The sequence below is a fragment of the Barbatula barbatula genome (genome assembly GCF_947034865.1).
Source record: "Barbatula barbatula genome assembly, chromosome: 4".
NCBI classification, from domain to species: Eukaryota; Metazoa; Chordata; class Actinopteri; order Cypriniformes; family Nemacheilidae; genus Barbatula; species Barbatula barbatula.
The window spans coordinates 24,411,903-24,433,250 of NC_136768.1; the positions used below are offsets into that span (position 1 = coordinate 24,411,903).

The 21,348-nt window shown below is 43.5% G+C and overlaps 2 protein-coding genes across 6 annotated transcripts; both read left to right on the plus strand.

The window, feature by feature from the left end:
• The first annotated feature begins 8,562 nt into the window (after nt 1-8,562).
• Nucleotides 8,563-11,437, plus strand: iapp (islet amyloid polypeptide). Its single transcript, XM_079454159.1, has 4 exons — nt 8,563-8,768; nt 9,074-9,177; nt 9,937-10,071; nt 10,477-11,437. The coding sequence occupies exons 2-4, from the start codon at nt 9,089-9,091 to the stop codon at nt 10,649-10,651; spliced, it is 399 nt and encodes a 132-aa protein (XP_079310285.1). The 5' UTR covers nt 8,563-8,768; nt 9,074-9,088; the 3' UTR covers nt 10,652-11,437.
• A 4,042-nt stretch (nt 11,438-15,479) lies between these two features.
• On the plus strand, nt 15,480-19,347 carry pyroxd1 (pyridine nucleotide-disulphide oxidoreductase domain 1). Of its 5 annotated transcripts, none has more exons than XM_079454608.1 (12): nt 15,480-15,775; nt 15,862-15,942; nt 16,030-16,149; nt 16,222-16,350; nt 16,465-16,538; nt 16,684-16,853; nt 17,142-17,227; nt 17,369-17,471; nt 17,564-17,676; nt 17,800-17,922; nt 18,391-18,528; nt 18,994-19,347. In XM_079454608.1, exons 1-12 carry the CDS (start codon nt 15,707-15,709, stop codon nt 19,240-19,242), a joined length of 1,455 nt encoding a protein of 484 aa, XP_079310734.1. In that variant the 5' UTR covers nt 15,480-15,706; the 3' UTR covers nt 19,243-19,347. The 5 variants fall into 5 exon arrangements, 2 of the variants coding, with proteins under 2 accessions (XP_079310734.1, XP_079310735.1); XR_013786529.1 differs by having other exon boundaries at nt 15,504-15,775; nt 17,800-18,193; XR_013786530.1 differs by having other exon boundaries at nt 15,504-15,775; nt 17,800-18,164.
• The last annotated feature ends 2,001 nt before the right edge of the window (nt 19,348-21,348 follow it).

The window sequence follows — 21,348 nt, forward strand, 5'->3', positions numbered from 1 at the left end:
TTTATCGTTTATTAAACTCTCTGTAAGTCGCTTCGGATAAAAACATCTAAATGACTAAATGTAAATGAGTGTAGATCCCACATGAAGGCACTTAACTGCTGCATTTTAAAAAAGCTGGGCTTTTCGGGGCTACGTGTTGTTCCCTTTCTGTCGGTCCCTCTACGTTGTGTCGAACCGACAGATGGGGTTCGCCCCTGAGAACCTATCATCTTCTGACTATTTTGAAAAGGCCAATGAAATTGGCGAATGAAATTTGCATGCCGGACTCCGCCCCCGGATATCCGGGTATAAAAGGGGAGCCGGTGTGCTCATTCATTCACCTTTTGTTCTTCGGAGCCTTCGCATCTGATGACATTCTTCGAATTGCCGAATTCTACGACGCGGTGCAGCGGAGATTGCCCTGGGCGTCCTGGCAGTTCCCGAGGTATTTTTCTAAAAGAGCAATTTCCTCAGGGTGGCATTGCCCGCTGATCTCTTGGGTGCAGTACACTCATCGAGGACGGGGACGGACACGGTGGTTGCCCCAGGTGTTCGGGGGTCCGACCACTGTGGCAGCCTCGTGGATTCGTCCTGCCCCCACTGCAGGCGGATGGCTATTCAGACGTTGCGTCACGGTGGCTATGTTCTGTCAAGATCAAGCCACCACCTCGTTTGCTTCCCGTTCTGTGACCGCAGCGGCTACGGCCCTGCCGTCAGCAGCGGCGAGCAGCCAGGGTGATGTGGGGAGCATCGTGAGCGTTAATCCGTCAGCCGGCCGGCTCGCGGACCGCTCGCGCCCCGTCTCGCTTGTTTAGCAGTTCCCCAAGGATGGTCCTAAGCCATCTTATTCCTCAGCCACGCGCTCGGACACGAGCCGTGGAGATGAGGTGTCTCTTGCAACATCGGAGCGCGACCTGCTGGCATCAGACTCTGGCGATTCCCTGAAGCTTCCTCCCTCGGGAGGTCGAGCACAGGTGAGAGCAGAAGTCAGGATGTCAAACATGCTCGCTCGGACCGCCGTGAGCGTCGGTTTGCGGTGCGCCGCAGCCCTGGTGCTCGCGGCTGGGTACTTCGCACATTGGGCCCGGGCGCGACTCCAAGCCGTGCCCGGCTCAAGTGCCAAGTTTTACCGAGCTGCATAAGGAGTTCAGTAAGACCTGGAGCGCCCCCTTCGGCGCGCTTCCGTCTAGCTGAATCTATCGCCCTCTCTTCCCTCGGGGCGGGGAGGCAGCTAGGGACTATGTCAATGCACCCTGGGTGGAGCATGCAGTCGCGGGTATACGCAGACGGCGGCCACCTGGGGAGCTTGACCTAGACTCACCGTCCAGGGCATGTAAGGTCTCGACATCTCTGGTGTTGAGGCTGGCAGTGCCGTGGACCAAGCTGCCTCCACTCTTACGCCATGGCCATCTTGCAGGCCAGGGCGCTAAAGAGAGCCCCACGGGGTAAGATTGACCCAAGTAGTGCCGCTGCCGACTGGCCCTCCGGGGACCACGGTGGCAGCGCAGGCTGGGTCGGACGATGTCCATATCAGTGGCCCGGAAAGATGCCTCGGACCCAATCTTGCGCAGGGGGGCGATGTCGAGAAAGGCCACTTTCCCGACTCCTCTCTCGCAAGGTCGGCTGATTGGTGGCGCTGTCAAGGACTGCTCCAGCAGCCTTTTGACAGTGTAGAAACAGACCGGCCTGCTGTGACCCGGCCGCCTTTCGGCCGTCGAGGTCTCGCACGTGGTCTGCCCCCGGCAGCCCTGGCCTTCTCCAGCGTCAACTCCGGTTCTGGTGCCCCCGCAGGTGGCCCCCCGGAGGAGGACGTCGAGAGAAGGACCACCTAGAGAGATTGAACCATCGGGCCCGAGGCAGCCTTGGTTGCTGGATGGTCGGACTGGGGCGGTCCCTGCCGCGTCCCAACACCTTCTGGGCCCCTTCGGGGGCCTAGTGCCCGCCTTCTCACAAGGAGAGGTCTCTCTCTGGGTCCCACTTGCAGCCGCTCTCACCCTCTGAAAGATGGTGTTCGGCAACTCGACATTGCGTCGTGGCGGCACGCAATGGCGAGTATAAAGCAGCCCTTAGCACTCTCGCTTCGACGGTGAAATCAGCAGCACTGACTACAGAGTTGAGTTCCCTGGAGAGCGTGGCGCACTGGCAGTAGGCGTATCGTCATTACGCCTGCTGCCGTCGCATCCTAACCCCGAGCAGGTCTTGAGGCCGGTCGTGGTAACGACAGTCGCCTCCCTACGGGTTGCGGGTGCGGTATGCAACGGGCGCGCAGTGTCGGGTCGCTGGACGGGTCCCCGCCTGTGTTGGCAGATCACTGCCTTCAAGTTGCTAGCTGTCCTGCTTGCACTGATGAGGCTCCGGCCTCTCGTGCAGAGCCAGCATACTGGCCCGGACAGCACGACCGGCGTAGCGTACTAAACCTCAGGGTGGCATTCGCTCGCTGCAGTCATCGCAACTCGCCAAAACGAGTTAAGCCCCTGCATGTCACATGCCCACCGGTTGTCTTGAACCAGACAGCCAAGCGCTCTCTCGTCAGTTGACACCTCGTGGGAAGTGACGACTCCACCACTGCGGGCCGGCTTGGGTGTGGTTTGGGCGGGCACAGGTGGACCTGTTGCCTCCCTGAACACCACCCAGTACTGCTGGGCACTCCCTGGTTCAGGCCCCCCCCCTCAACACCGAGGCCCTAGCGCACAGCTGGCCGCGGGACAAGCGGAACTACGCTTCCCCCCAGTGAGCTTCATTGCGCAGGTCCTGTGCAAGGGCTGGGAAGGGAGTATCAAGTGCTGCTAGTTGCCCCTTATGGGCCCAACTACACTTGGTCCTCGGAGCTAATACTCCAGAAGACAACTCCCCCTGGCAAAATCCCCTGGCGAAGGGCCTACTCGCAGGGGATGGACACGTTGTGGCATTCGAGCCGGACCTTTGGGTCTGGCTCCTGGATGGGACGAGGAGTTCCTGGATGATCTACCCCCCACAGTGGTGGAGACTATCACTCAGGCAAGGGCCATGCCCACAAGGCTGGATGCCTTTAAGTGGCGCCCCTTCTCGTCCTGGTGCTCTTCTCGAGGAGAAGACCCGCGGAATTGCTCGCTCAGGAACGTGCTGTCCTATTGCAGGAGAGGCTGGGGAGTAATCTCCCCTTCCACATTGGAGCGTGGGTACCCGCTGTCGCGGTTATCACGTACCAGTTGCTGGTGAGCCTCTGGGGCGGCATGACCTGATTATTAGGTTCCTCTAGGGCGCGAGGGGCTAAGGCCTAGTCCGCGCCCCGTACCCTCTTGGGGCCTTAAGGTGGACCTTTCGGTCCCCTTTTTTCGGGCCCTGCGGAGAGCCCCCTTCCTCGTTCTGCGAGGGGGGTTGGCTCTCCTGCTGGGGCTCGAGTCCATCCAGAGGGTGAGGCACCTGCAAGCATTCCGTGTCCACCGATTGCCAAAAAATCCAGGCCCGGTGACTCTCAGGTGATCCTGAGACCCCGGCCGACTTACGTGCCCAAAGTTACGCCGCCCCCTTTGGGAACTAGGTGGTGAACTTGCAGGCGCTCCCACACCGGGAGAAAGACCCAACCTGTACGTGGGGTGTCCAGTAAGCGCATTGCGCCTCTACTCGAACCACACGGAGGGCTTCAAGGCCCTGAGCAGCTCTTGTCTGTTATGTAGGTCAGCAACGGGAGTGCTGTCTCCGAGGAGAGTTGTCGCGCTGGATCGCACACGCCGTCACTACGGCGTGCCGATCCTAGCCCGTGCCCATTTGAGTGACGGTACACTCCGCTTGGGGTGTGGCCTCCTCGTGGGCATCGGCTCAGTGCGCCTTTCTGGCAGACATCTGTAGAGTTGCGGGTTGGGCTACGCTATACCTCGCAGAGGCTTGCAACCTCCGTGGGGAACCAGCAGCTCGAGTCTTGCCAACAGGTGAGACCAGCGGTCGTAGGGAGTACGCCTGCGCATAGCGCCATTCCCCTTCTTAGGTGGATCAGTGCGCTATGGGCTGCCTCCCTTCTTTCCCCAAGGGTGAAGAATAGGCAGTCCGTCCATCCATCAATAAGCACTCAGGGCGGCGGGCTCGGCGGAGCAGCCCTGCCGCCTATGGCCGGGTATCAAGTTGAGTTATTACATGTAGCTCTAACCGGACCTAGTGCCCCACACGTAGTAACCCCCCACTAGGGTGGTTCCGTCTGATGTCGTCATGAGGTGGTTCCCCACGTGGCAACCCATGACCTCCCCCAGGTGGACATCCACCTTGCGGCATTCCGCACACACCTCCCATGAGTTCTCCCCTATTTTGGTGAGACCATGTTGGTGTCTCCACTGTATTCCCCCCTATGGTGGGAAGTGGTCTCCGTAGCGCACGTCCACATTGAGGGAACAGCGCTTACCCAGTAGCCCTACGGTACCGGACGGCTTCTCGTTTAGAGAACAAGGCCTCCGTCTGTGGTGGCCGAGGGCAGGGGCTACTCATCTTTGCCAAAAGCTCTGGGAGCCCCTGCCTGCCCACTGGAAGGTTACAAATTTCGCGATAGCGCTCACGTGTGGCTCGCCCAGGCCGGTCAACGTCGCTTCGCTAGAGATTGTGACGCGGCTTAGTGCTGTGGCGTTTTCAATAGGAACCCCATCTGTCGGTTCGACACAACGTCGAGAGACCGACAGAAAGGGAACGTCTCGGTTACGTATGTAACCTCTGTTCCCTGATGGAGGGAACGAGACGTTGTGTCCCTCATGCCACAACACTAGCCGTCCGCTGCAGCGATCGTGAGATGCTCTCAGGCTCCTCAGCACAAAAGGTGAATGAATGAGCACACCGGCTCCCCTTTTATACCCGGATATCCGGGGGCGGAGCCCGGCATGCAAATTTCATTCGCCAATTTCATTGGCCTTTTCAAAATAGTCAGAAGATGATAGGTTCTCAGGGGCGAACCCCATCTGTCGGTTCGACACAACGTCTCGTTCCCTCCATCAGGGAACAGGTTACATACGTAACCGAGACGTTTTTATTACTATAAAAAAACAAAGGGAAATATTGAGATCTATGTGAGTGCCAGTGTGAGTTCTATGTTTTCATTTGCAAAGAAGAATAAGATCCCAAAAATATGAGGTCAATATTATCGGTAACACTTTACATTTAGGTATCCTTTATAAAGCATTTATAAATGTGTTCATTAATGAAGAATAAGTCATTTACAAATGCATTATAACTGCATGAATGAAAAGAGGGATTCTAACGAAATACAAACAAATAGTGAGCCATTTTTATATATAACATGTTATAAATGCTTAATAAATGTAATTATTTCTTACTCGAAAGCAGATTCATCATTATCTTGATGTTGTTTGCAATAAAGCCTGTCAGACTGGACACTGTAGGGTGTTGTGTTTTTTTTCTTATTCCTGCTCACTATTTGGCAGGTATTTCGTTAAAGTAGCCCTTTTTATTCATGCAGTTATAACTGCGTCATAATTCATTTGTAAATGACTTATTAATCATTAATGAACACATTGCTTCATTGTAAAAATAACAATTTAAAAATAAATGTATATTACTGTTTAATTCATGTATATTAAGATGCAAAGAGGCTAAACGAATGTAGTAGACCTAACTAGCTGCCAATTAGCTGCAATATAAGCAAAAATTGCTTAGAAATCATTTCCGCAACATGTATTTACCGCAGCACTTTTTCAAGGATTCCTTTATATTAAATTAGAAAAATCAAAACAAACCAGTTTATTTCCAGATGAAAATATCACTGACTCCATAAAATTTAGTTGACCTAATGAATTTTAAATATGTTTTATTTTGGACAGTCAAAAATTTGAAGTGGACCTCCATGCAGGAAGGAATTTAGTGATGCTACACTGAAATCCGAAATCTTAAATTAATTTAATAAAATGATAAAGTAAAAATGACATAAAAATGAACAGTGTGAGCATTTTGATGAACATCTCCTTTTGGCTTCCACAGATGATGTCTGTCTATCTTCTGCTTTCTTTTCTAAAGATCTTTATTGGCGTGCTTGCCTTCTCTTTTTTCATCAAATCCCCGACGGGGAGTTACACCAAAAGCACCATCACTCAGATCGAGAGAAGGTTTGATATCTCGACCGCCACTGTTGGCGTCATGGATGGGAGCTTTGAAATGGGTGAGTTGAGGTGTGTCAACATGCAGTGAGAAATTAGGGCTAAGGTTCACCCATTAGATGAGCACTTATACCAGTGACTCAGACCGCTGATGCTGTAATGTGACTGAATTAGTCTCAAACAGTGCAAATGAAGTGCAGAGAGCGATTCTTTTTGACACTTGTTTGATGGTATGTCTGAGTTAGCTACAATTATTTATTACTGTGCTGCAAAGAAACACATATAATTGCTTGCAGGTAATCTGTTGGTCATTACCGTGGTAAGCTACTTTGGTGCCAAGGCCCTTTCACAGGCCCAAGATCTCTCAATGCTGCAAAGCATTCCAAGTATCTACAGCCTCACCAAGTTTTTTGTTCCAATTTCTGTTTGTATTGCCATAGCTCAGTTCCATCCTCAGTTCCAATTGTTCCATCGCCCAGGTTTCATGTGCATTTTAAAGTTTTGCATCAGAAACGAGTGATCGAAATGCAGAATTTCGAAATCAAAACTGTTTATTTTCAAAAAGTTTTTAAACTTTTTCACGCTTGAGGTGTTAATGCGAATAATTCATTTGCCGAATAAATTCGTCCAACAAGTCATGTAACCGAACTATGTGACGGCGTGACCTGACAAACCAAAGTAGGCTTATCGCACAGCATCTGAAATCTGTTATGGTCATTCAAGTACTTCTGTAAATATCTCCCAGAACTGTCACGACTGAGTTTCCCAAACAGCAGGCATCCACAAAACGACGCTTTTCTGTGTTTCTTTTGCTTGCATTCAGTGGCTTTTCTTACTGATATTTAGTGCCAGTTTATTAGGAATTGACTGTTGACTCGTTGGATGCTAATTTGCAAATGTTTCGATATTTCAATTTTGCGCATAAGCTAAATTCGCAAATTTGGATGGAACCCGGCTATTGACTGCTATCAAATGCATCGGCTATTTCTTGCCTGTTTGTTAGATCATTCCTCTGTTTTTAATTGTTTAATGATTGACTGTTTTTGTGTTTGTATTAGCACCTATCGTACTATTGCTCTTTGTATGACATATCGCTTATTGCTCCCTGAAATCTTTGTACGTCGCTTTGGATAAAAGCGTCTGCTAAATGACTAAATTTCGATTACATCCATATACACAGAATACACTAGTTTTCCTTGTGTTTTTGTCTGTTTTTTTAATAGATATGTGTCCACGACAGTTGCCACCCACACTAATGATGCTGATCATTTTACAGTGAGCTCTCTCTGCTCACCTGTCACCCAGAATCCTTTTCAACAGCCTGTTTCTGGTAATGTGTGTGTGTGTCGGAAATGCATGTGGGTGTAACTGTAGTGATGTTTTAATTTCAAATTGCTGTCTGCGGTAATATAAAAAGTATGCATTGTGTGGGTTGTATAGGGTGTCAGAAAGGGGAAGAGGAAGGCTCGCCCATGTGGGTTGTTCTGCAGGTGGGGAACATTGTCCGTGGCATTGGGGACCTTTGTCCCACTGGGACATGCACGCCCAAAACTCTGCTTTTTACAAATTGTGGAAAATGTTGGTTGGGATTTTATCACATCATAATATATGGTCATGCATGTATAGACTCTTAAAAATAAAGGTGCTTAAGTTGGTTCTTCACAGCGATGCCATAGAAGAACCATTTTTGGTTCCACAATGAACCATTTAAAAATGTAAGTACATCAGTTGTTTTGATTGTAGGCTATCTGCACACGGTTGGAGTGATGGGACCTCTGTTTGGTTACTCACTTGGATCTCTCTGCACTGTTTTTGTAATGCAAACTATCCTGATGGGATGCAGTGTATATATTGTAACACCTGGTGGCGGTATATTCTAAGAAAGCAATGTATTTCGCGCAGGCTCTCTGCTTTGTTTTCTATTGTAAGCTTTGAGAGAACACATGTGGAAATTGACCAGAAAGATTTAAAGGATCCTCATGTACTTTAAAAGCTAGATTCGCTCAACGATACGTTCTTTAATAACATTACATTGCATTAGTTGGTCATTGGAAATGTTCCAGACTCCCACTGAATATATCATCAAGTCTTGCTTATCGTCCAAATATGTTGGGGGTCTCGCAAAGCATAGGGCTATATAACTGTATGTATACATTTTAGTCCTGATGGATGTTGTAGGAGTTTGGTTAAACGTATAATATTTAGCCCCCTTGCATGTGATTGTTTTACATACATCGTGAGTGACATAGATTCTTTCTGGAATTAAACAAACATTTAAGCAGTGCTTTTCATTGAATGAGCCAAAGAGAGTTCAAAAGTTTTTGGTTACAATTGTTCAAAGTCAAATAAAAGAATATCCAAAAATGTAAAGTAATATTGGGGATTTAAAAGCATATGTATATAACACGGCTTAATATTTTAAGACGTGACGTGAGGGCAGCCGCTGTCGATGATGATGTCGATGACGAAGGTGGTGACGAGTGTATATGTCACTTTTGACCCACACCGCGGGATTGAATTCTTCAAGCTAACCTCTATTTCCAAACACCCCTGGTATTTGCTAGAAATGAAGGGCTATATTTGGAGGAGTGTGATGACATCACAAGTGGTTGAGGGTAGGTGCCTATAACAGAGGGGATGGAGTGAGTGTGTGTGTGAACAACAGAGAAATATCTGTACCTTTTACCAGTAACTTACACCAGTAAGTTAAAACTGCAGTAGGTGAGTGATTTTATTCTTTACATAACACTTGTAAACTTGTAGTAGCGCCAATAGTCTCTTCGTCACTATGTAGGAAAATAAAGTAGCGACTTGGATAGATTCTTAATGTCTATGTTATTTCATTTAAAAGTGGCTAGAATTAATCTTTAGTAAATAAACGAAAATGCATCCGCGTTGTGATAACATGAACGATTGAGCCTTGCACTGACACCAACATGTCAATGATGTTCAGTTTCCATACTTGTCGTGATAATCTTTAAATGAAAAATGCTTTCCTGAATAATGTTTCCTTTTGTTTTCAAAAGAACGCTGATATATTGATGTCTACAATGTATCATCTGAAACTGCCTATCCAGGTCGGTCTCGTCTTTGTGATACTGCATTGTGTTGCCACAGTTCCTCATAACAGGTTCGTTTTTTTACTCTGCCCTCATCTTCCTTTTGTTATTGAATAGGCGATTTAGATATCGCTTAGGATGGTTCAACCTAATATTGTCTTTTTTTCAGTTATGTTTAAATATGTTTGATCCAAATACAACCTGATATTGCTATTCGTACAAGGCATTTTAAGGTTATTCGATGAAACATTTTCACAGTGTGTACTCGTGAATATTATTTACTTAATCTCGGATAGATGCGCTCAGAATTAAAATGAAGATTTTGTATACATTAAATTAAGTTTTAAAGGGACAAACTGTATGAAAACGCAGTCAACAAGCCCAACCAGACAAATGAATAAATAAAGCATCCTAGGTTGCTCCTAATACAAAGATCCCTATGTTTTGTGCCCCGTAAATGAGTAACACATGTTATATTATTCCTATTTCAAAATGTAAAAATACTACGAATAGAGAAATAATAATGTATGACGAGAATTGTGTGTACAGTGTAAGAAATGGCAATATGTTTATCTAAAATAGATAATAGATAAACCACTTCAATTGGAGGACGAAACAGAAGTACATTTTAGGATGCATGTAAGTTCATTTGAGATAGTTGATATTTTTGGTATCTTTCAGATATAACAAGTGTGTTATAAGTGTGTGAGAGATTTGACCAGTGGGCACAACTGATCCACTTACAGTGATGGGCACATCTCCACTTCAGAAGAGTGTCATGGCCAGGGATCTGGATGAGATTGCGTTTTGTGTCCCCTTATTGTCGACAGGTACTTCCTCTCGTCTTACGAGAAGGACGATGATCTGCGGGAGGGCGATGGGTGGCTGGTTACGGATCTGTCTGATAACCCCTTCGTGAGTTTCGTGGGGCCACGGCCCCAAAGAGAGCTGACTGCAGTGAACAGGTACCTATGCTAAAACCTTGATATCAGTGTCAATGGTAAAGGTATAAAAGGTTCTTTAGATGATAAAAAGCATGAAAGGGATCGTTCTTTAAAGAACCTTTGACTGAATGGTTCTTTGTGGGACCAGAAATGGTTCTTCTGTGACATCGCTGCGAAGAACCTTCCGAGCGCCTTTATTTTTGTGGTTTTGAAAGGGACGAAATGATTAAGATTATTTTATACATTATAATTCATATTTAAGTTCTGTATCAAAGTAACAGGCTTGCATTTTTTTATACGAGCAATGCTTATTTAACATCTAGCAAACATAACTGTACATGAAAGCAGTATCGCAGGTTTGTATTATCACAATTTCATAATATCCGTACGTATAAAGATTGACTTGCCCTCTCCTCTCCCCCGCAGTCACCACATAGAAAAGAGGAAGTGTAATACAGCCACCTGCGTCACTCAGAGATTAGCAGACTTTCTTGTCCGGTCCAGCAACACCATCGGCACCGTCTATGCGCCGACCAATGTAGGATCCAGCGCTTATGGAAAAAGGGACCTTCTCCGGACACCCATTTATGTACCCTTCTAGTTCAACTGCTAAACTTGGGGGACAATAAAATAAATGTAAAATAGCTGATGATGCTAAAAACGCATTTGTTTTTTGTTATTAACAATTGTCACAGCATTCAGTTTCTGGTCAATCTTGCATGTCAATAAGTTTCTCAAACGTAGTGTCTTGATGGCATGCCAATAAAATGTACTAAAAAAACATATTGAAATAGCAAGATTCACATTTCGTTTTGATTTTTGTAATAAAAACATCTTTGAAATGTCAACTTCTCTGCTGAATGTCTTTAAACATTTACCTATATTTGGCAAATGTTTCCATTCAAAGTGAATTAGACTGGATTCAATGCATGCATTACATGTGCATTTCCTAGTGCCTTGCTGGGAAAAAGAAAGGTACCCTAAAATACATTCTTTTATGAACGATAGACTGGATAAAATCGTGAACGAAAATCCATCACGTACAGCGGCCGCAAAATATACAAACTGAACAAAACAAGTCAAGTACCGTGTGTTCCAAACACGGTTAAATATCCCACAACCATTAGGTGAGAACCCGGCCTGACGCCATCGGATTGGATTGAGAGTCCTGTATCTCTATTTTGATAAACACACATTAACAAAGTTAATGCACACCAACATTCACAACCTGAAGTGCTCCTATACGTTGATGACTGTAAGCTGTTATTGCTGAGCATCAGGTAAACGAGTTATTTTGTGCACCATAATGACACATTATTGCCATCTGACCCTATTTACTGTATCTACGAATACCGAGCCTGTGTCTAATAAAACAGAGTCAAAGTGCAATCATGGCATCTGTTTTTTTTAGACGGAGAGATTGGACAAAAAATGTAAACACTCATTGTCATCCAAATTTCCAAACGTTCATTTAATCGGCATATTTCATTTCAACAAAATCAAACCTCGAGTCATTTTTTTGACCTTTCAAATGATGAAGGAATCTATTACAAGAAGGGTTCAAGCTTTATTAAAGGCAAACAGTGATCCAACACCTTATGAATGAAGATATGCTGTACAGTATAAACTTAATAAAAAGTCAGAATGTCTTCTCTTTCGTTCAGCCTTTCGGTGCAAATACAACGTGTCATTTCTTAAAGCACCTCATCTATCAGGAATGATGTCCACATTTTAACCGAATGAACATTTTTCGTCATCAAACTCCGCGTCCAGCAAGCAGCCACACACTCTCATGTTACGTGACCGTGATGAATAGATTTAAAGAGCCAGAGATACATGAATTTCATGTGTAAATGTGGACGAGCTGCGATACAGACAAATCGATCAAACAGAGAAACACATAGGCGTACTTTTGTGTACATTAAAGTACCACTGCATTATGATTTGAAAACACTGTTCGACGCAAACTATACGTTGCAAATAGAAACACAATAAATCACGTAAATAAGAATAAACCGAGAAAATTTGTATTTACACATATATAAAGATCATGAATAGTATATCACAATGCTAAAATTGCGTACTGTGTATGTGCCACGTGCTTTTCTCTATGAGCGAATGCATTGCGGGCTGAAGAGGAAGCATCCCGTCTCCTTTCAGAATAAACATCACCTAATTATTATGACGTTGTCCAAAATATGTTTTTATCCCAGCGTGACTTTACTTCTATTCCGATCGAAGCGTATCCAACAGCACGGGTGGCTCTCGTATTAATAAAACGAGACATTTGGTCACGGATAATTTGGTTGTTGATATATCCTTCATAATGACATAGATGACCCCACTTAGTCCACGAGAGGTTAAAGGCTACGGATACTGTTTAATGCAGTTGGCTGGCATAGAGGGCTATCAGGTCCATTACTTTCATGGATACCACAAACAGAGAAAGACGTCACTCCTCATTTAATCTGGATAATTAACTTGTTCTCTTAAATTAGTGTAACGAAAAGTTTTTTAATAGCCTGTCATATTTTTTCCAACGCAGCAGATGCTTCATGTCTCTGGTCGGAGGTCAGGTATTGCTCAGAGGTTGCTCTTTTATAGCACGGGAGACGTACCGAGCTCTTATTGGCGCTCTTAGTTATGTTTTATTTCCCTTTCTCTATTCTCAATTCTAGATGGAGGATTTAGTATTTTTGTAGGGAAGTTAAACAGCAAAGTGTTTGCTCAACATTGATTCTATTTTCTGATGAGCGAGTGTTTATACGTAGTGAGTGAAATAGTTCAAAAGTTAGTCTTTGTTTTTAATATGATTATTAACCATAGAGTCGACATTCTTATAATAGATGCTGAGCGTTACGCATTTAATATAAATCAGCATCACATGTGCACATAGAGAATACTGTTGGTCCAAATTAACTTGAAATATTTACTTCCGTAAAAGCCCCCAAAAGTCCAAACTATTAATCCTGATGTCCAGGGGCAGCTGTTCTATGTGCCATCCAATAAGGGGGGTGACGTGCGACAATTGGGGCAATGTTTTAACACATCTGAGGGGCATATCAACATTATCAACATATCAACATTTAAAGGTCATATCACCGATGCGATAACTCAGATAACACTTCAATCTGCCTGAGTTGTTCCGATAAATGTTCACTCGTTTTGACACATTTGACACTCTTGGTTTATTTTCGGTCTGTGACTCACGGAAGCTACACTCCCGTAGAATCAGGAAATTACATATATCATTTTATATATTCATTTCAAAGGTATTTCCATTCGGAGTAAACGTTTCCAATGTGAAGTACAGTGTGGGCATATTCGAAACCTTTTAACCTAAATTCAATTTGTCACCTCTTAATGTAAAGAAAATACTGCAAAAATCTATTTAATTATTAAACTGACATGGTACATTGTAAGTTTCACCACAGACTTTACAGACTATAGAGAATGTGAAGCTGACATCACGCTCTATGTTGCATTTTGCAGTGGTGCCGCCATCTTGGGAGGATCGTACTCCACAGCTAATATTGTTTTGATAGGTACCGTACCGTTACTTGTTTTGTTGATATATTGAGAAATCGAAAGTGAAAGAACCAGGGGCTTTTCCTGACCACTCTGCGTAATGCTATCGCAGTTTGAACACAACAAGACCGACCTACCATAGTTATATAATCAAACAAGAAAAACACTGCATTGAACGCACTAGCAGCGATCCTCCTCCATTGCGTTAACAGCACAAGGTTGTGGGTTCGATCCCAGGGGATTGCAAGTACCAATATATAAATGTATAGGATAATGCAATGGAAGTCGCTTTGGATAAAATCGTCTGCCAAATGCCTAAAATGTAAAACTTGACCAGTTTAAATCAGCACATGACCATCTTTAGCCAGCTACGTGACCAGTTTAAACCAGCACATGACCAGCTAAACCAGCACAAGACCAGTTTAGACCTGCACATGAACAGTTTAAATCAGCACATGACCATCTTTAACCAGCTACGTGACTATCTTCAACCGGTACATGACCAGTTTAAACCAGCACATGACCAGCTAAACCAGCACATGACCAGTTTAAACCAGCACGTGACCATCTTAAACCAGCACATGACCATCTTAAACCAGCACGTGACCATCTTAAACCAGCACGTGACCATCTTAAACCAGCACGTGACCAGTTTAAACCAGCACACGACCAGTTTAAACCAGCACATGACCATCTAAACCAGAACATGACCAGTTTAAACCAGCATGTGACCATCTTAAACCAGCACATGACCATCTAAACCAGCACATGACCAGCTAAACCAGCACATTACCAGTTTAAACCAGCACATGACCAGCTAAACCAGCACATGACCAGTTTAAACCAGCACATGATCATCTTAAATCAGCACATGACTATCTTAAACCAGCACATGACCATCTTAAACCAGCACATGACCAGTTTAAACCAGCACATGACCAGTTTAAACCAGCACATGACTATCTTAAACCAGCACATGACCAGTTTAAACCAGCACATGACCAGTTTAAACCAGCACATGACCAGCTAAACAAGCACATGACCAGTTTAAAGCAGCACATGACCAGTTTAAACCAGCACATGACCATCTTAAACCAGCACATGACCAGTTTAAACCAGCACATGACCATCTTAAACCAGCACATGACCAGTTTAAACCAGCACATGACCAGCTAAACCAGCACATGACCAGTTTAAACCAGCACATGACCATCTTAAACCAGCACATGACCATCTTAAACCAGCACATGACCAGTTTAAACCAGCACATGACCATCTTAAACCAGCACATGACCAGTTTAAACCAGCACATGACCAGTTTAAAGCAGCACAAGACCAGTTTAAACCAGCACATGACCAGTTTAAACCAGCACATGACCATCTTAAACTAGCACATGACCAGTTTAAACCAGCACATGACCATCTTAAACCAGCACATGACCAGTTTAAACCAGCACATGACCAGCTAAACCAGCAAATGACCAGTTTAAACCAGCACATGACCAGTTTAAACCAGCACATGACCATCTTAAACCAGCACATGACCATCTTAAACCAGCACATGACCAGTTTAAACCAGCACATGACCAGTTTAAAGCAGCACATTGCCAGTTTAAACCAGCACATGACCAGTCAAACCTATTTTAGAACAATGTCAATGCCAATTGTTATTTTTGTTCTTATGGAAACAATATGTTGTCTTTATGATAGCACACTTTCTTTCGTGTAAACGGGTCTATAGTTGACATTAGCTGTGCCCCAAATACGATGACTAATCGTGATGTTTGCCTCACCAACCAGCATGTGTCATTCTTTTCTACAATTTTCACAAATATCTACTGTTTTTAAAATGTCTTGCATTCACTGTATTAAAAGTGCCGACGTTTCTAAATCGCCGCGTTTCGCATGTTTGGCCCTAGACGCTTTCCGTCGTTTTCAGATGAAGGTAAACACGGAAGTCTACGGTCGAATCTTAAAATAGTCGCAATAATCTTCGTCAAGCGTTGTTTTTCAGCGCGTTCTCCGCTCGGCTTGAGCACAGCAATCGTCTATAAAATGACGAACATCGTTGACCTTCAGACTTAAATAAAATAACACACACGAAGCTTTATCCACGTGCTAAAGTCCAATGGCTTCAGATAGAGACCCGTTTGTGATCGCAGGTGGGGGGATCGCAGGAGTAACCTGTGCAGAACAGGTATCAACGCGATCTTTACCCATCTAGTGACTATTAACCAGGTTAGTTGTTAAGCCCATCTTACATGTGCGTTTCCCTTTTTCCAGCTCGCATCTCAGTTCCCATCCGAAGAGGTTTATCTCCTCACAGCCTCCACATTGGTTAAGACGGTCACGAATTTCAAGCAGGTTTGAAATAATAGTTCAGGTTTATTCCGATAAAACCAAGAAATCAACTATTTTATTGACGGAAGTGTGTTTACTGTCTATGTGCAGGTTTCAAAGACCTTGGAGGAGTTCAATATAGAGGAACAGCCATCCAGTGTTTTAGAAGGCAAATATCCCAATCTGAAAGTCGTGCAGTCTGCAGTCAAACTGCTGCAAGTTAAGCAACATGTACGTTCAACACGTTATTCTTTACACGTTTTCCTTGATATGTTTTAACGAAAGCGTCCGTCCGTCCCCCAGCTTGTGCAGACAGAGGACGGCCGGACGTTCCGCTACAAAAAGTTGTGCCTCTGCAGCGGGGCCAGACCCAAGCTTCTTACCTGGGACAACCCGCATGTTCTGGGCATACGAGACACGGACAGCGCTCAGGTACGCTGGGATTATTGAACCTTCCATACATAGATGACCTTAGGATCCATGAGTCCGGTGGAAGAGCGTTAATGTCTAAAAACTGAAAGAGTGTCCATCTTCTTATTTTCACAGGAGCTTCAAAAGCGCTTATCGAAGGCAAACAGGATCGTTGTGGTTGGAAATGGAGGAATCGCTTTAGAATTGGTGTGAGTATCTTATAGCACCGTGAATTAAAATACATATACTATACAAACCCATCTAGAAAAATGTTTATTTAATCTCCATTATCTCCAAATCACTATATATTCCCTCTTAGAACGGTTCCATTGTATGTGCTCTACATGTTTGCAGATATGAAATCGAAGGTTGCGAGGTGATTTGGGCAATAAAGGATAAAGCCATAGGAAACACGTTCTTCGATGCAGGAGCTGCCCAATTTCTCATTCCCTCCCTGGAGCCTGACAAAAAAGACAGATCGTTGCCCTGCAAAAGAGCACGATACACTACCGACCAGACGGGAGGTACGAGTTCACCTTACACGTTGGTTTCTCTTAAAGAAACGCAGCTTTTCACTGGCAAAGACTTTACTGTACTGCACTTCGCTCGCATTAAACTTGAAAGCGTGCTGCTGCCCTCTTGTGACGGATCCTTTAAAAATACGAATATTGTTTACTTCGCATATAGTCTGAGATTGAATCCGACAATATGAACACGCCGTTCTGTTGTGTATTGCTATTGGGCACGATCTGAAATAGAACTGCATACTAAATATTGTTGTCCAGACGTTTGACCGGTAGTGTATTTTATAGCAGGGCAGAGTGGGCATTCAGGCGAGCTTGGCAGCGCCCTGGGCCCGGATTGGCATGAAGGAGTTGAACTGAGAGGAGCAGAGAAGGTTTGTATGTTTCAATGTACTACCGCTGTGTTGTCGCACCAATGCATGCAACCTGTTTATTGCACAGCTGTTTTAAATACGTGAATCCGGTGGTTTATGTTATAATCCTGCCCTAATCTCACCGTTTTCTCCATTTCCCAGCGGTCCGGTAGCACCCATATAGAATACGGGTGTGAAGTTGAGAAAATCTACACACAGCAAGACTTCTTGATGTCTGACCTCAACAAAGAGAATTCTAATCTGGGTTATTAGAAAACATTCACATTAAAGTGAAGCCGCAATGTTTTACGACTGAACCGTAAGCAAAAACGATACCGTCTCCGTCTGTTTCTGTAGGAATGTGGCCAGTTTACGTTCGGCTAACCAATGGGACGGTTTACGGCTGTGATTTCATTGTCAGCGCAACAGGGGTGGTGCCAAACACCGATCCTTTTCTCCGTGGCAACAATGTAACTATAATATATAAATCATGACATATTTTATTCTGTGGCTTAGAAATAAATGATCAAATGGTTTGCTAAGTATACTTTTTAGCTGTTTATATGGAATTTCCATTGTGTTTTCCCATCCAGTTTGAGCTGGCGTCAGATCACGGAGTCAAAGTGGATGATCACATGCTGACATCCGAGCAGGACGTGTACGCAGCAGGTGATGTGTGTACCGCAGGCTGGGAGCCAAGTCCACTTTGGCAGCAGGTACAACTGCACCTCTCGTACTACAGTTCAGATCTTTGTTTTCTTAAAGGTCCGGCGTTTGAAATGTACCCGTCTGGACGCGAGGTTATGAATCGCAACCAACAGCTCACTCCTGCCCTTCCTGCGGCCTTTCGAAGGACAACGCGGCTGATACAGCGCCGAGATGATACGTTCTCACCTCTTCGCCGATGGAGATGACGTATTAACGTCTCTAGGTTCCATGCAAGGGGACCCGCGGATGTGTATGTAGATAGAAGTACCTCTTTCTTGGGTAATAAAAGCATAACGCTTTCATTGTGAACGATCTTTATACACTTCTGGAGACATAATATTGCATTTCCGTCAGTAGATCCTCCAAAACATTTCACACCGGACCTTTAAATAACATGTCTGTTCATCTGTCCTAGTTCATGTTCATGGTGGCTTTTAGCGGTAAATCTTTGTGTCTGTTATGTTTGTGTTGGTAAGATGCGCTTGTGGACTCAGGCGCGTCAGATGGGCTGGTACGCAGCACGTTGTATGGCTGCAAAAGTGCTAGAGGAGTCTATAGAGCTGGACTTTTGCTTTGAGCTCTTCTCACACATCACCAAGTTCTTTAACTACAAGGTAATTCTCCACATTTCTGCGTGGAACATCTCTTGCTCTCTTTGTTAATTCATGGCATTGATTTTCACTTCATGTAGAAATTGTGCAGGTACATGTCCATGGTAGTATTGTTTTTATCATTTTTGTCACGTATATATTGTTCTAATGCAGCCATCAAAAGTTTTAAGATACAACCACACGAAATTCCCACTATAATTTTCAAATATTAAAATAAAACTTTATAAAATAACATTCTGGATCAAACGTTATTACATATTAATGCAAGTTTCATGTTAAAGCACAGAGGTGTACTAACAATAAACTTCCACAATATGTTTATTGTAATGAGGTTTTAAAGCATCATTTGCGGTCATCAACTTTTTCTACACTTTTCAGTTTATTTTATTACATTCAAACAGTTCTGCATCCTGCTTGGTGTGTCAATCTTGCGATTGGCAAACATTTGTTTCATATCTTTTGATGTAGGTGGTTTTGCTGGGAAAGTTTAATGCACAGGGATTGGGTCAGGACCATGAGCTCATCGTGCGCTGTACCAAAGGTCGGGAGTACGTGAAAGTGGTTCTATCTGGGGGCCGAATGGTCGGGGCCGTCCTTATCGGAGATTCTGATCTGGAAGAAACCTTCGAGAATCTCATTCTCAACCAAATGGACTTGTCCCGATATGGCGAGGAGCTGCTTAACCCTAATATTGACATTGAAGACTACTTTGACTGAATATTTGTGGAGAGCCAATCACAGATAGATATTTGAGTTATACATTTAAATCATGAATGTATTTTATTTAGCAGCTTATATGAAGTAATAAATAATTCAAACATTCCTGGTTTGGTGATCAACTTCTTTATTCTGTGATAGGGCAGGTTACATAAATAAAGGTCTACTTCAACTGGCTTGTAGAAATCTATAAAGTAATTATCTTTATTGACACACTATAGACTGAACTATATATATATATGTATATATATGTATATATATATCATAAACAATTGTATTCTTTCCTGTAGCTGAGTGGATAGAGCATGGCACTAGCAATGCCAAGGTGTATAGGACAATGCAATGTAAGTCACGTTGGATAAAAGCGTCTGCCAAATGCATCGATGTAAATGTATTCAAGTATTAAGAAACTTTCTAGTACCATCGGCTAAAACAATAACTACATTAAGGATCTATAGAAATATATGGTTTTCTCCTCTAAATGACATTAGACGCTTTCGCAAGACATCTTGGTACCAAATTATGCAGTTATATGAGTTACATGAACATTCTAGCTTGTTCAAAGGGTGCTGTGTAAGTTTCACCAATACCATATGAGTGATACATAAGTACATACTCAGGATAGATCTGAGAGGGATCAAAGATAACAAAAACCTTTGGGTTACTAGTATCATCAACACAACTATCATAAATGCATTCATTCTGGTCATCATTGGGTGTACAATAATCCTGACGTCCTTTTGTGTACCTCCCAAGAATAACCCGAGACATCAGCATTATTTTCACGCCTAAGGCATCGGCTATACCATATTTGGCAGCCTCCGATGGGTCTTTTGCAAAGTAGGTTCCTTGAAAGAGAGAAACACTGTATAGTTATTTCATATTTTGAACACATTTGTACAAATCGACCAAGAACATCATAATCACAACACACCTTTCCCCGATACATGTGAGTTTGTCTTCCCTGATAGTCCGGGGTTAAAATTAAATGTGCAGATAGAGTGCAAGTTGTTTTCACTTGTGCCGTGAAACAGCTTCTGCTCTTCAATTTTCATCTCTCTTCTAATCTTACTTAATTGAATTTTTTTCCTGTCAATTGACAAAACAGTTTATTTTAAGTGTATAATGCAAGAAAATATATATAGATATAACGCATTTGTATGAATATAATGGTTTTTAACATCCGGTTTGTTATGTTGACATGGTTGGGCTTTTAGAGGCGCTCTAAGAAATAAAACAGATTTATGCAGGTTTGATGATAATGTTAAAAAAATCTGGCGATGAGGAAAGAAAATTTAAAAACATTTTTAATAAGTCTGCATAAAAGAAATTGATTTAAGATATAACAAAGAGTTTGACCTGTTTATAGGATCACTGAGGTTTCTAACATTTTCCACACATGTACATTAACTACATTAAAAATACTTTTCAGAATAGTTTATCTAAAAAGACACAATGTTGCCAAAACTGTTATGAAAATCATAATAATTTGCGATCCTTATTACCTACAAAACATGTCCCAAAGGTCAATATTTTGTATTCTGTAGATTGAGACAATGGGTTGCTGCTGTAAGCCAACATTTCTGACAAAGTACTCAATCTTCTGATATTCGCTGGTATGCCTTCCAAGTGGAAATGCCTGATTCAAAGAGATGAATGTTTTATTAAGAGAGGTTTTCACCACCATTACAGATTGGACAAAATGTAATTTTGTAAAGGGTAAATACCTCATAAGGTTGCTTGTGATCAAAATGTTCCCAGTGTGCTAGTGAAGGCCGGGTAAGATCATCACATTTGCATCTGTTTCCATGACAGGTTGGTTTTGAATCTCAATGAACATGATGTGGAACACAACGAATGCATTTGACTGTATATCTTTCATTGACACGCTATATGATCAAAACTACTTGGATACCTCAAATGTTCTTACATGGATGTTGAAAAAACCACAGTGTCTGAATTATTGTCTTTAGTTTGGGCGCAATATCTCTTATATCCATAGCTATTTGTTTTTATATTTCCTTTTTTTCGGTAAATGCAGCAATGTGCATTTATTGAACACCTATAGTGTCAACATACGTATTGGGAATATTGTATTTGTATAAT